The following is an 11,828-nucleotide window of genomic DNA, read 5'->3' as shown; positions in this document are numbered from 1 at the left end:
TCGGGGGCTCGTACCCCATTCCTCCCTCACCTCCTTCCACTTACCCTTCCCTAGCCCCCCTTCTTCTTGATGTACAAAATAAAGATAACGTTTCTTCCAACATTGACTCTGTCTTTATTGAACAAAACTGGGGGAGACTGGGAAAAGGAGGTGGGAGAGGGGAAGATTAAGGCTGGGAGAGGGGAGGGCAACTAACATGATAAGGGGTTGGGAACAGGTCCCAGATGAAGAGAGGCTACAGAGACTGGGACTGTTCAGCTTAGAAAAGAGGAGACGGAGGGGGGACAGGATAGAGGTCTCTAAAAGCAGGGGTTGGGTGGAGAGGGTGCATTCAGAAAAGTTCTTCCTGAGTTCCCATAAAGAAGGACTAGAGGACACCAAAGGAAAGGACTGGGTAGCAGGCTTGAAACTAGTAAGAGAAAGTTGTTGTTCTTGACAAAGCAAATAGTTAACCGGTGGAACTCCTTGCTGCAGGAGGCTGTGAAGGCTACAACTAGAACAGAGTTGAAAGGGAAGTGAGATCAAGTCATGGAGGTTGGGTCCATGGAGTAGTCTTAGCCATGGGGTAGGAGTGGTGTCCCTGCCCAAAGTTTGTGGAAGGCTGGAGAGGGATGGCACGAGACAAATGGCTTGGTCACTGTCTTTGGTCCATCCCCTCCACGGTCCCTAGGGTTGGCCGCTGTCGGCAGACAGGCTACTGGGCTAGATGGACCTTTGGTCTGACCCAGGACGGCCATTGTAAGCTCAGGGCTCAGGGTCGGGGGTCTCAGTGGACCCCCTTGATTTTCATGCAAACCTGCTCCTGGGTGGCCAGGCTGGCAGCTCTCCTGCCCTAGATGGCCACTTTCCTGTGCCTAGTGCGGAGATCGTGGACGAGGTCCACGATGTCCGCACTAGCCCAGGAATGTACCCGCCACTTGTGGTCCCGGGCAAGCTTCCGGGAGCCGCCAGCCTGGTCCCGGGAAGAGGGGGTGGGCTGAGGGACATCGGGTGGGTGGCTCTGTGCCGTGCCAGGTGCAGGGTCTGCTGGCTGGGTGCTGGCAGGCTTGCACCTGGCACGGGCACCGTAGCCAGCCCGTGCCCCTTTAAGGGGTCCGGGGCCGGGAGGGGGGCATAGAGTTTCCCTGGTGTTGGCCAGAGTGGCCACCAGGGAAACCTGGGGAGGGCTAGCCTCCCACTCGTTCGAATTAAGGGGCTACACAGCCCTTAATTCGAACTAGTAAGTTCGAACTAGGCTTAAGCCTCGTAAAATGAGGTTTTCCTAGTTCGAACTAAGCGCTCCGCTAGTTCGATTCAAATTCGAACTAGCGGAGCGCTACTGTAGCGGCTATGAATGTTAGTTCGAACTAACGTCCGTTAGTTCGAATTAACATTGTAGTGTAGACATACCCTTCCATCCTTAGCCAAAGAGGAACAAGCCAGTTAGCCCAGGGAAATAAAAGAAAGGGAGAGCGGTGACGGAAAACCCTGTGTCTGTCATTTTTTCAAATGATCTATCTTGCCTAAAAGCCTGTCAGGGATTGGGCTCTGTTGCAGGAGGTGCTGGCGAAACACTCCGTGGATTTGGGTGCTACAATTCCTGAGTGTCTTCCGCCTTCCTGCCCCCTCTTCCCACCGAAGCGCTTTGGAAGGCTCACAAAGGACAGAGACTTGCCTTTTGAAAATCCGACTCCCCACCGGTGTCTCAAGACAGGCGGCTCTCTCTCGCCAAAAACGGAGGCAGCAGCGTGGGATGACAGGCAGCCAGGTCGCAAGGGGAGGTGCTTTTTAGACCAGTTCCCTCCTGGCACTCCGTACTGCTGCCTCTGTATCAGAGGCAGCAGCACAAGCTGGCAGCAGCCCTTGCCTGGGGGCTGGGTCTGAGCTTCTGGACCTGGTGCAAACTGGAACTGAGCGAGGCTGCCTGCCTGCCTGGCTCCTAACACACTGTAAATGCAGAGCCGCAGAGGGGGTAGGTCCCGCACCCAGCGCGAGCCAGGACTGAGACAGCTGGCCCCTGGGGACTATCGAAAAGTCAAGTAACCGATAAGAAATCATGAGGTTAATTGACTACTCAGTGAATATCTAACGTCCCTAATCCCTTTTCATAGTTCCCCTCTGGACTCTCTCTCCTAAAGCATGGCCCTGAGATCTGGACACAGTGCTCCAGCTGAGGCCTCCTCCGTGCCAAATAGCTAGGAGAGTGACCTCCCATGTCTGCCGTACGTCTCCTACCACGCCCCAGGGCTATGCCCTCTTACTGAAGGGCTTTGTGTCTGAGATCGCTTCTCTCCTAGGCTACGTCTACGCAACGAGTTTTTTTGGCAACAAATATGCTAACGAGGGACTCTATGACACGCAATGTCATTTGCATATTTTCTGCCGATCCGTTTTTGTGCTCGGGGTTTGTGCGCAAAACCAAGCCGTGTGGATGTTTACTTTTTGTGCAAAAAACCCCCTTTTCCCACAAGATCCCTATTTCTGCAAAAAGGCCGACCGATCTTGTGCAAAAAGGGGCTTTTGCCTAAAAAGAAAACATCCACATGGCTTGTTTTTGCGTGTTCTTGCGAAAAAACTTGTGGCGCGTCTACACTCTACGTGTGTTCTTGCAGAAGTAAATTTGCAGTAAAGCATCAGAGAACAGGGCTCCTTGCACAGGAGTTATTCCTCTCCCGACGATGACTAAGCCCCCTTTGTGCAAGAGCTGTTGTGCAAGAAGGCAGCGTGGACGGGCACCAGGGGCTTCTTGAGCAAGACACTTTTATGGCTAAAATGACCATCAGAGCTTTCTTGCACAAGAGAGCGTTCACACTGCCATGGACGCTCTTGTGCAAAAGCCTATGGCAGGGTGGAGGCACTCTTGCACGAGACCTTTTGCGCAAGAACTCCGGCGTGAAACAGCTCTCGTGCAAGAAGCCTGCAGTGTAGGGCAGGGAGCAGCCTATGAGGGAGGGGGAGGGACCCCTAGTAATGGCTCAAACTTCCCAGGGGGGTGGCCAGAGGCAGGACATTTGCCTGGCAGGGTGGGGGGGGGGCGGTGACCTCACAGGGGCTTTGGGCAGCCCTCAGCATATAAGGCAAAGGGCAGGTGGGGAGGTGGTGACCTCACAGAGGGACCCACATCTCAGGCTGATAAAAGCGGGGGGCGGGCCCAGGGGACTTTGGAGACCCCCGGTTGCTTTAGCTCTGGTGCGTCTCCTCCTCACGGTTCGTTCGCGTTCTGTGAGTTCCACATCCCGACACCTTTGTGACGAAGGTAAGAGCCCCCAGGGGTTGGATCCCGCCCGGGGCCGGCTGGGTTCAAGGCAGGCCCAGCCCTCGGTCAAGGGCCAGAAGGTGATTCCTCACCTGGGCTGCGTCCTTAGCGCCACTGGGGCTTTCTCCTGGTTGGTTTCCCTTTTCCTCCATCCCCCCACATTTCTGCTCTGTTCTTGCCTCCTCTGTGACCTTCCCTTGCTGCCTCCCCCAGCTTGGGACCCAACAGACTAGCTGAAGGACGGGGGGTGGTTTGCAGGAGCCGTGGGGTGGGGGATGCAGCCCCCATTGTGGGGACTGGGGAGGTGGGGCTGGAACAAGTCTATGCCGGTGTCTTTGGGGAGAACGCTCCACCCCCCACACCTTAGATTCTCCCCTGATTGGCCAAGAAGGGGCTGTTGATGGGCAGGAGACTCGTGGAATGAGGAGTAACGGTAGTTTGAACTAGGAAGCCTAGTTCGAACTACCTAGTTCGTGCCCCGTGTAGCCGCGCTGCACGGGGTTCGAACGAGCGGGGTTTTAAAAATGGCGGCTCCCCGCTTATGCAAATGAAGCCCGGGAAATTCAAATCCCGGGCTTCATTTGCAAGTGCGGTATGCCTACATTACCCTCCTAGTTCGAACTAGCGGGGTAGTGTAGACATACCCTCAGGTCCTTGCAGTGCCTGTGCAAGACCGAACCGATAAGCAAGGGGCCATTTGGGGGCTGGGGCAGTCGCTCTGGGGAGCTGGAACCCCTGGATTTCGTTCATCAGGCTGCGCCCCAAGCTCCCCTTTGCTCCCCTCATTTCCAGCATGGCCAAACGTTTTCGGCTGTGGTTCAAGAAAGCCCTGAAGATGGCCCCAGGGCCGGTGGGGAGCAGCTTCTCCGTCCCCGCGGGCGGGGAAGCTGGATCCCACCAGCTCGGGGCGACTCGCCCACCGGCCAGGCCCCCCCGGACCTGGCTCCAGAGGCGGCTGGGCAGGCGGGACCCAGCCCAGCGGGGGAGCCGGGTAGGGTGGCTCCGGGGCCTCCTCTGTGGAGAGAAACACCTGCCCCGGGAGCCCAGCCCCCATTACCACCAGGGGGCATCGCCCTGCCCGGCCCCCGGGGACCTGCCAGTCTCCGGGAGCCCCCAGCCCGTCGCTCCCCGCACCAGCCCCTGCAGCTGTGGGTCCAGGTCCGTCAGCAGCAGCGCCTGGGCCTCCAGCTGCAGCCGGGCCACCTCCCGCAGCCGCTCAGACCCAGGTGAGGGGCCGTGAACACGCTGGGCCCAGGGGCTCACCCAGTACCCCGGGGGGGCAGCCCCAGTGTCTGCCCCGCAGCCAGGGCAATGGATGGGGGGGGGGCTGCTTGGCTCTCTTGTTCCTGGTGGGGGCTCTGCTGAGGGCGTTGGCAGATGTGAGGGTGGCAGGGGGATGGGTCCCTGCGAGGGGCGTGTGGGGCCCAACCTGCCCTGGGTCCCTGACATGGGGGCGCGTGACCCCTGCTGGCCGCTGGAGTCACCCTGGTCCCTTCCCTCCCGCACAGAGCCCCCCTGCGCCTCGGCGGAGCTCTGCCAGGAGCGGGTGGACTCCCGGGTGGAGGAAGGGGCCATCTACGACATCGAAGAGCAGCTCCACACCCGGGACACGGTAGGAACCTTCTCCACACGGGGGGGACCCGAGATTGTCCGGCCCCTTCCCAGCACGTCCCCCCCCCCCCTCCGGGAGGGGCTTGTCCCTGGGGATCCCCCTGGGGCCCCTTCTCCTGCATGACCTGGACCCCCCAAGCTGGGGGCTCTTGTCATGCACCAGCTGGGCCCCCACAAGCCTGAGGCAGCAGTTGGGGGGGAGTGCGGGTGCTTAGACAACCAGCAGCTCCCACCTCCACTCCTGGGAGACCTGAGCCCTGCAGCTGTCCGTGGGGGGCAGGCAGGCCCCAGGCTCACAGACTCTCTCTGGGGTGCAGAGCCCAGCCGCCCTGCAGCGGTTCCTCTTGGCCATCCCCCTCGCCTGCCTCGCCGCCCTCCAAAGGGGCGAGGACACCCTGGCGCCGCGCTGCTGCAAGGACACCATGATGGCCAGGATCGTTGTAAGCGAGTCGCGGCAGCCAGGAGGAGGGAAGGGGATACGTGGGGTGGACGCGGGTCTGCCTGGGCCATGGCGGCGGGTGGGGGTGCTGGAAACGGGATGGGTGGAACCAGGAGGGCTGGAGGTGGACATGGGGAGGGTGGGTGGGGTGCTGGAGGAGGGAGGGACACAGAAATGGGGCAGGTCTGGGGTGCCGGACAGGAAGGGGGATTCGGGACAGGGAGGGGTCTCCCCGGGCCATGGGGGGCTGGAAGGGAGCCGAGCGGGCTGCTGGGGATGCGCCTGGGGAGCAGGGATGAGGAGGTTCAGAGGCTGGTCACCAGGGCAGGGAGGGGCAGGAGACGGCCTGGGGACAAGGATTGAGCTGGTCCCGGTTTGGGAGGGGGGTGCTGGGAGGGGCCCTGTGTCGGGCAGGGGGGCTACAGGGCAGCGGGAGGCAGTGGGGTTGGATCCTGCTGGGTGGGGGCGCTGGCCGTGTGAGCGTCTCTTGGGGGCCTCAGCCTCACGCCCCTTTGTCTACTTGGGTCTCCCAGGAGATCATGGAGGACTCGCCCCCCCCGCTGGTCTTGGCCGACTGCCTCAACGCCGCCTGCAGCCTCAGGTACCGACCCCCCCCCCCCCCCGCCGACTCCCCCCAGAGCAGATCCCCTGGCCAGGGAGTGGGAAAGTCTCTGTCTCCTGCTGCTGAATTAACAGTCTCTGCCCCTCTCTCCTGCCAGCACCTTGCAGCCTCCCCTGCGGGCCCAGCTCCTGAGCCCCCTGCTGACGGCGGCCGTGGGACAGACAGTGTCTGGGGACTGGCAGCAGGAGCCCATCCACACGCAGGTACGTCCCTCCGGGCCCTGCTCCCGGGCTGGGCTGGAGCTCCAGAGAGGGGGGGGGGGGGCAGAGGGAGGGAAGAAGCTGCAGGTTTGGATCCTTCCCTCCAGGGTTCCCGTTGCTCTCCCGGGGGGCCCGTCCCTTCCATGCCCAGCCTGGGCTCCTCCCTGCTCTGCGAGGCGGCTCAGACCCTGCTCAAGGCTGCACCCCGGAGCCAGCGGGTGGCCTGGATCCCCCAACCCCCCTCTGACCCAGGGCTCCCCCTTGTCTTGCAGCAGTTCATCCGGGCCCTTCCCTACGACCTCCAGGCCCTACTGGCGAGCCTCCTCGCCGAGTCCCCAGACACCGCCCGGCTGCAGCTCATAATGGAGGTGAGCCCCGTGGGGGGGACGGGGCCATTGTCCCTGCTTCCTCGGGGGGGGGCCGAGAGAGGAGCAGTGTCAGTGGCTGGGGGGGGCACAGTCCGAGAGGAGCCCCAGGCTCTGCCCAGAACCGGCACCTCCCTACGGGTCCTGACCTGCCTCTTTCCCCCCCAGCACCTGAGCCCGTGGCTGGAGTCCCGCCTGCCCCAGGAGCGAGCCAGGGCCCTTGGCAGCACCACGGCCCTGCTGGGAGTCGCCACCACCCTCCCGGGGTTTGACGTAAGTGACCTCGGAGCCGGGGGGTCTGGGGCTGCAGGGCGCGGGGCTGGGAGCGTCCCCGGGAGGCAGAGGCAGGGCTGGGAATGGGCCGGGAATGGGCCGCGTTCTCCTTTCCCCGGGGAGGGGCGACCCTGGGCCCTTCAGGGGGGCTCTTGAGGGACTGGGCCTGGGGACTGGGGAGTGGCCGTCAGTGGATCCCCTTGTTCCACCCCCGGAGTGACCCTTCAGTCGGGGCCATTGCTCAGGGTTGTCTCCTCGCAAGGCCGGCCCCGCCCCGCCCCGGGAGGTGTCTCTGTCCGTCCCCCGAGCTCAGACCCGCCTCGGCGGCCGTTTGCATGGGACGTGCAGCCCCAGGATGCTGAGGGACCCCCCCTCTTCTCTCCCCTCAGAACTCCGCCGACTGGCCGAGGATGGGTCACCACGTGGCCCAGCTGGGCCTTTTTATTTCGGACCCATCCGAAGACGTCAGCCGGCTGGCCCGGGAGGGGGTGCACAGCCTGTATCAACTCCTCCTGCACCACAGGGGTAAGGAACCCAGCCGGGACCTGGGCCCCAGGGACACCCTGAGGGTGCCGGCGGCGGGGGGAGGGGACCCAGCCCTTTTCCCCCAGACTGGCCCAAGGGGGGATGCGTCCCTCTGTGTTCCCCTTCTGCCCCCTGTGCCCCTCCATTTGCCCAGGGATGCCTGCAGGGACCCGTGGGAGGGGAAGGGCTCAGACCTGCCAGCAGAATGACCCTGTTGTGTCTCTTGCAGGCCTCAACATCCACCAGGCAGAGGACCTGTGGTGCAGACACTACTACAAAGAAAGATGGGTCCTGGCTCACGGCAACAGCGTGCGGGTGGGAGAGGTAAGGACGCGCTGCCAGGGCAGGGCAGGGCTCGGGGGTGGGGCTGGCTGGGGCCCTCGTGGGGGTAGGAGGGTCTTGGGGGCAGGAGGAAGCTGTGACCTGGGGCAGGGGTTGGGGTGCCGGGTGAGGAGAGCGTCTGGGTGCAGGGTCTGGAAGGGAGTTTGGGGGAGGAGGAAGCTGTTTTAGCCCCAGGAGTTGGGGCCGGGCTCTGGGCCGTCAGCTGAAACCTCCTGTGCTCTTGATTCCAGGTCTTTGGGCAGCTCTTCACAGCAGAGCAGGAGAATTGCTTTTTGGACAAGGCTCTGCTCGCTGCCCGCTCCCCCCTGCGGCGCCCCAGCCAGGCCGGGCTGGTCCTGGCCCACGCCCTGCATGGGCAGGCCCATCAGCTCCTGGAATACATAGTGAGCAGCCGGAGCAGATCAGGAGAGTGGGGCAGGGCCAGGGTCTCCTTCCCATCCCCTCAGGGAGTCCCCCGCCCCTTTCCTCAGGCTGCCCCCACCCCACGTCCCTGCTGGCAGAATCCCTCCTGCCCCTGCGAGCGTCCCTGGGGGTGGGGAAGGCTCTGAACACAGAAACTGTCCTAGGAGGCGGGAGGGGGCCGAGGTGTCAGGAGCTCTGGGGGGGGGGGGGGGTCAGGAGCTCACCCTGCGGGCCTGACGGGGGGTGACCAGAGAGCAGGGGGGAGGAGGGTGGAAATGCTGGGGGGCCAGTTCCCCTGAGTCCCCAGGGATGAATGTGACGGTTTCTGCTTCCCTTGCAGCAGGAAGACACCCAGTGAGAGCAGCAAGAGCTGAGGAGCCAGCAGCTGCGTCCCCCTCCCCCCAACCCTCCCAATTGTATTGAATTGTATTTACATTCTCATTAAACAATGTTTCAAAAAACATTTGGATAAGGCTTTGTCAATAATTTGTAATGGGGGGGCCATTTTGGCAACTGATCAAGGGCCACATTTCTACCGAGGGGTTTGGGGTCTGGGACGGGGCGGTTGGGTGCAGAAGGGAGCTTAGGGGTGGAGCCTGGATGCAGGGGGGGGGGTATGATCTGGGGCGGTGGATAGGGGTGCAGGGTCCAGGAGGGGGTATGGGTGCAGGGGAGGACTCTGGCCTGGGGGAGGGGCTCTAGAGGGGTGCAGGGTCAGGGAGGGAGCTGTGACCTGGGTGAAGGGGGAGCAGAAGGTTTGGGGGAGGGGGTGCGGGTGCCAGAGAGGAGTCTGGCCTGGGGGAGGGGTGTCGGGGGGGTGCAGGGTCAGGGAGGGAGCTGTGACCTGGGTGAAGGGGGAGCAGAGGGTTTGGGGGAGGGGGTGCGGGTGCCAGAGAGGAGTCTGGCCTGGGGGAGGGGTGTCGGGGGGTGCAGGGTCAGGGAGGGAGCTGTGATCTGAGGGAATGGGGGACGCAGGTTCAGGTGGTCGCCTGGGACAGGCAGTCGGGGAGGGGACGTGGGCGCCAGGGGCAGGCTCTGGCTGCGGAGGTGCCTACCTAGGCAGCTGCGTATGGGGGAGCCCGACTGTCACCTGAGGGGATGGGGGAGCTCAATTTTCAACTGTGGGGAATGGAGGAAATACTGTGGAGTGGAGGGAGCGAGATGGGGGGGGCTGAATTGTTCCCGGAGGGGAGATCTCCCTGGCTTGGGGGGGAGAGGCGTTTCCAGCAAAGCCCTCACATAAGAGGGGGACAGACGGGGGGAGGGAGAGGACGGGGATGGGCAGGGCAGGTGGAAATGGGGAGGGGCAGGAGAAGGGAAGGGGGAGGAGATGGAGGAGAGCCGGGGATAGGAGTGGGGGCGGGGGGATGAGGAGCAGGACAGAGGCAGGGCAGTGGTGGTGATGGCTGAGCGATGAGAACAGCTCGCAGGGAGCTTAAAGCCAGCAGATGCTTTTCGGCAGAGTTGCCATTTGCCCTGGCGGCTTTGCCAGAATAGCTGTGCCAGCGGGGGGGGGGGCGGGGGGGGGGGGCTTTTGCCACACACCCAAGCCAAGCCAGCTGTGGCGGCAAAGACTTGTGATGTAACCTAAGCCCTTGGCAAGGTCGGGATCAACCTGCTCTGACAATTTCTCGGACCGGCGGGTTGAGAAACAAGGATCGTGCAGGGAGATGGGGATGACTAGGAAGCGAATCCAGGTGTGGGGGGAATATCCTGGGTTGGAGGGTCAGTCGATACCCCCGCCTGCCACTGTCTGCCGGGGCTCTGCCCGCAAGATGGAACCAACAGCTGAGTTTGCTTTTCTGCCCCGTCGTGGGCACAAAAGGCCCAGAGCAGCCTCCTGCTATCTTGGAGGAAAGGGGCCAAAGTTCAGGAAGCAGGTGCCAGGCTGGGCTGGAATCCGCGAGCTCCGCTTTTGCTTTGCCCTTCCTGGAAGCTGGGCTGCAGGTGAGTGGCGGTTTCATCTCCGCTCTTGGGGTGTTTCTCGTGGGTTCCGAGTGTGGATCTGAGAGCGGCTGCGCAGGGGCAGTGTCATGAACGAGCTGTAAGCGTTACAGCCCCTTCTGCGCAGGCTGGCTCCAGCCTCCCGTCTGTCTCCAAGCCCTGGGGGAGAGGCGGGAGGCCAGCAGCATGGCCTAGTGGAGGGGGTAGGGGGTTGGGTGTAAGAACTCCCGGGTTCTAATCTAATGCCACCTAGTGACTAAGGCACAGAGTTGTGTGTTAGACCCTTGCTCCTCAATTCTGCGCTCACTCTCGCGCTGGTGACCTTGGAGAGGCCTTTCAGGTCTCCCTTTCCCTGTCCATCAAAGGCAGGCAAGTGCGATGTCATGCCCTGGAGCAAGTGCTTTGGGACGTGTCGCACAAGTGTGCCTGGCTCACAAGCGTGTCAGCACAGGTGTGTAAAAGCGTGACGAAGGCTTTGAGATCGATGCCGAAGGCTTGTGAGGCTGTGGCTGGCCAAGTGACAGGGAAATGAAAGGTCAGAGTTTGGTCAGTTAGATTTTATGGTAATAAACTGAGACGAAGCACTTTGGGCGTATATACGATAATGTCTTTCCAAGTGCGTTAGTTCAAGCCGTGTCCTAGGAGCCAAGAGGTGAGACAAACATGCTTGGTCCTGTCTCGGTGCAGGGGTGGACTAGATCAGTGCTTCTCGACCAGTGGTACGAGTCCCCTTAAAGGTACTCAAGAGATGTCTGGGGGACACGTCAACACAACTGAAATTTGGAGAAAACTGAATTTTAGTTTTCAGTTTGACAGCGCTTTATTCTTTTTGTACCTTTTACACCCAAAAATGCCATCGCCCGCCCGGCTACGATGCAGTTGTTTAAACAAATGTGTTGCAACGGTAGAAAAAAATTGTGTGTGTCTGAAAACTGTAGGTACTGGGGGTACTTACACATTTTTTTTTAAAGGGGGTACATTATAAAAAAAGTTTGCGAAACACTGGACCTATCATGGTCCCTTCCACTCAGACTTTTCTATGATTCTGTGACAGGGCTGGGCGATAATTTTCAGAAGGGGGCCACTTAATGGATTTTGGTATGGGGTCATAGGCCGGCTCCACCCACAGAAGGGGCGGAGCCTGAGGCAGAAGGGGCGGTGTTGTGGACTAGCTCACCCTCAGAGTTCTCCGTGGCTGAGGCTTTCAATTAAAAGCACAGAAAAGAGCTCACAGATTTGCCACTACTGGCAGCTGTCCAGCGTGGCTGCAGCTTTTTAAAGGGCTCGTGGCTCCTGCCCCTGCCGTAACCATGAGCCGTGAATCATTTAAAATCGGATCCTGCTGCCTGAGTCACCACTTAGAATTCGGCGGCATGGGCAGCAGGATCTAAACACAAAGTGGCCAGATCACACTGTTAGGTGGGTTGCATCTTACCCAGCCCTGTTCTCTGAGCTGGTTTGGAAACCTCCGTGTCCTCCTTATGGTCTGACAGCTGCAGTTTTACTGCCTGTCTCTCCTCTCATGGCCCAGCCTAGCCGCAGCTAATGGACTAACTCAGGTTAGTATCACCTGCCCTGTCTTGGTGACTCTTCACAGCTGAATGGCCTGTAAGGCATCATGCTGGTCTTCTGATCTCTTGGTGACTCCTCTGCGTTCTGTTTATTTCTTTCTCCCTAGCTGGCCGATCGAGTCAAACCCTGTCAGTGCGTGAAGGCCCCAGGAATTACGAGTGCGATGGTCTCCCATGTCCAAGGTAATCAGCTGGCTAGTAATGGATGGGCTGCTTGGTTATCAGGTTAGGCTGCACAAGCCAGGTCTATGGGACCCCATGGCCAGCTGGCACCTGGTTCACAGGGAGGCAGCTGTACT

The 11,828-nt window shown here is 61.0% G+C and overlaps 1 protein-coding gene across 1 annotated transcript; it reads left to right on the top strand.

The window, feature by feature from the left end:
* Positions 1–4,301: 4,301 nt before the first annotated feature.
* LOC142825313 (maestro heat-like repeat-containing protein family member 7) lies at positions 4,302–11,570 on the top strand. Its single transcript, XM_075917254.1, has 10 exons — positions 4,302–4,847; positions 5,164–5,286; positions 5,819–5,886; positions 6,005–6,110; positions 6,380–6,475; positions 6,641–6,745; positions 7,135–7,270; positions 7,500–7,594; positions 7,843–7,995; positions 11,556–11,570. Exons 1-10 carry the CDS (start codon positions 4,551–4,553, stop codon positions 11,568–11,570), a joined length of 1,194 nt encoding a protein of 397 aa, XP_075773369.1. The 5' UTR covers positions 4,302–4,550.
* Positions 11,571–11,828: the final 258 nt, after the last annotated feature.

Source organism: Pelodiscus sinensis, unplaced genomic scaffold (genome assembly GCF_049634645.1).
Source record: "Pelodiscus sinensis isolate JC-2024 unplaced genomic scaffold, ASM4963464v1 ctg50, whole genome shotgun sequence".
NCBI lineage: Eukaryota > Metazoa > Chordata > Testudines > Trionychidae > Pelodiscus > Pelodiscus sinensis.
This window is presented reverse-complemented; position numbering and strand designations above follow the sequence as displayed.

Excerpts from the sequence above, each read along its gene's own strand:
- LOC142825313 (XM_075917254.1), top strand. The coding sequence starts at position 4,551 with ATGGGGGGGGGGCTGCTTGGCTCTCTTGTTCCTGGTGGGGGCTCTGCT. Across the intron at positions 5,287-5,818 it reads CCATGATGGCCAGGATCGTT|GAGATCATGGAGGACTCGCC; the intron begins GTAAGCGAGTCG and ends TGGGTCTCCCAG. Across the intron at positions 6,746-7,134 it reads CCACCCTCCCGGGGTTTGAC|AACTCCGCCGACTGGCCGAG; the intron begins GTAAGTGACCTC and ends CTCTCCCCTCAG.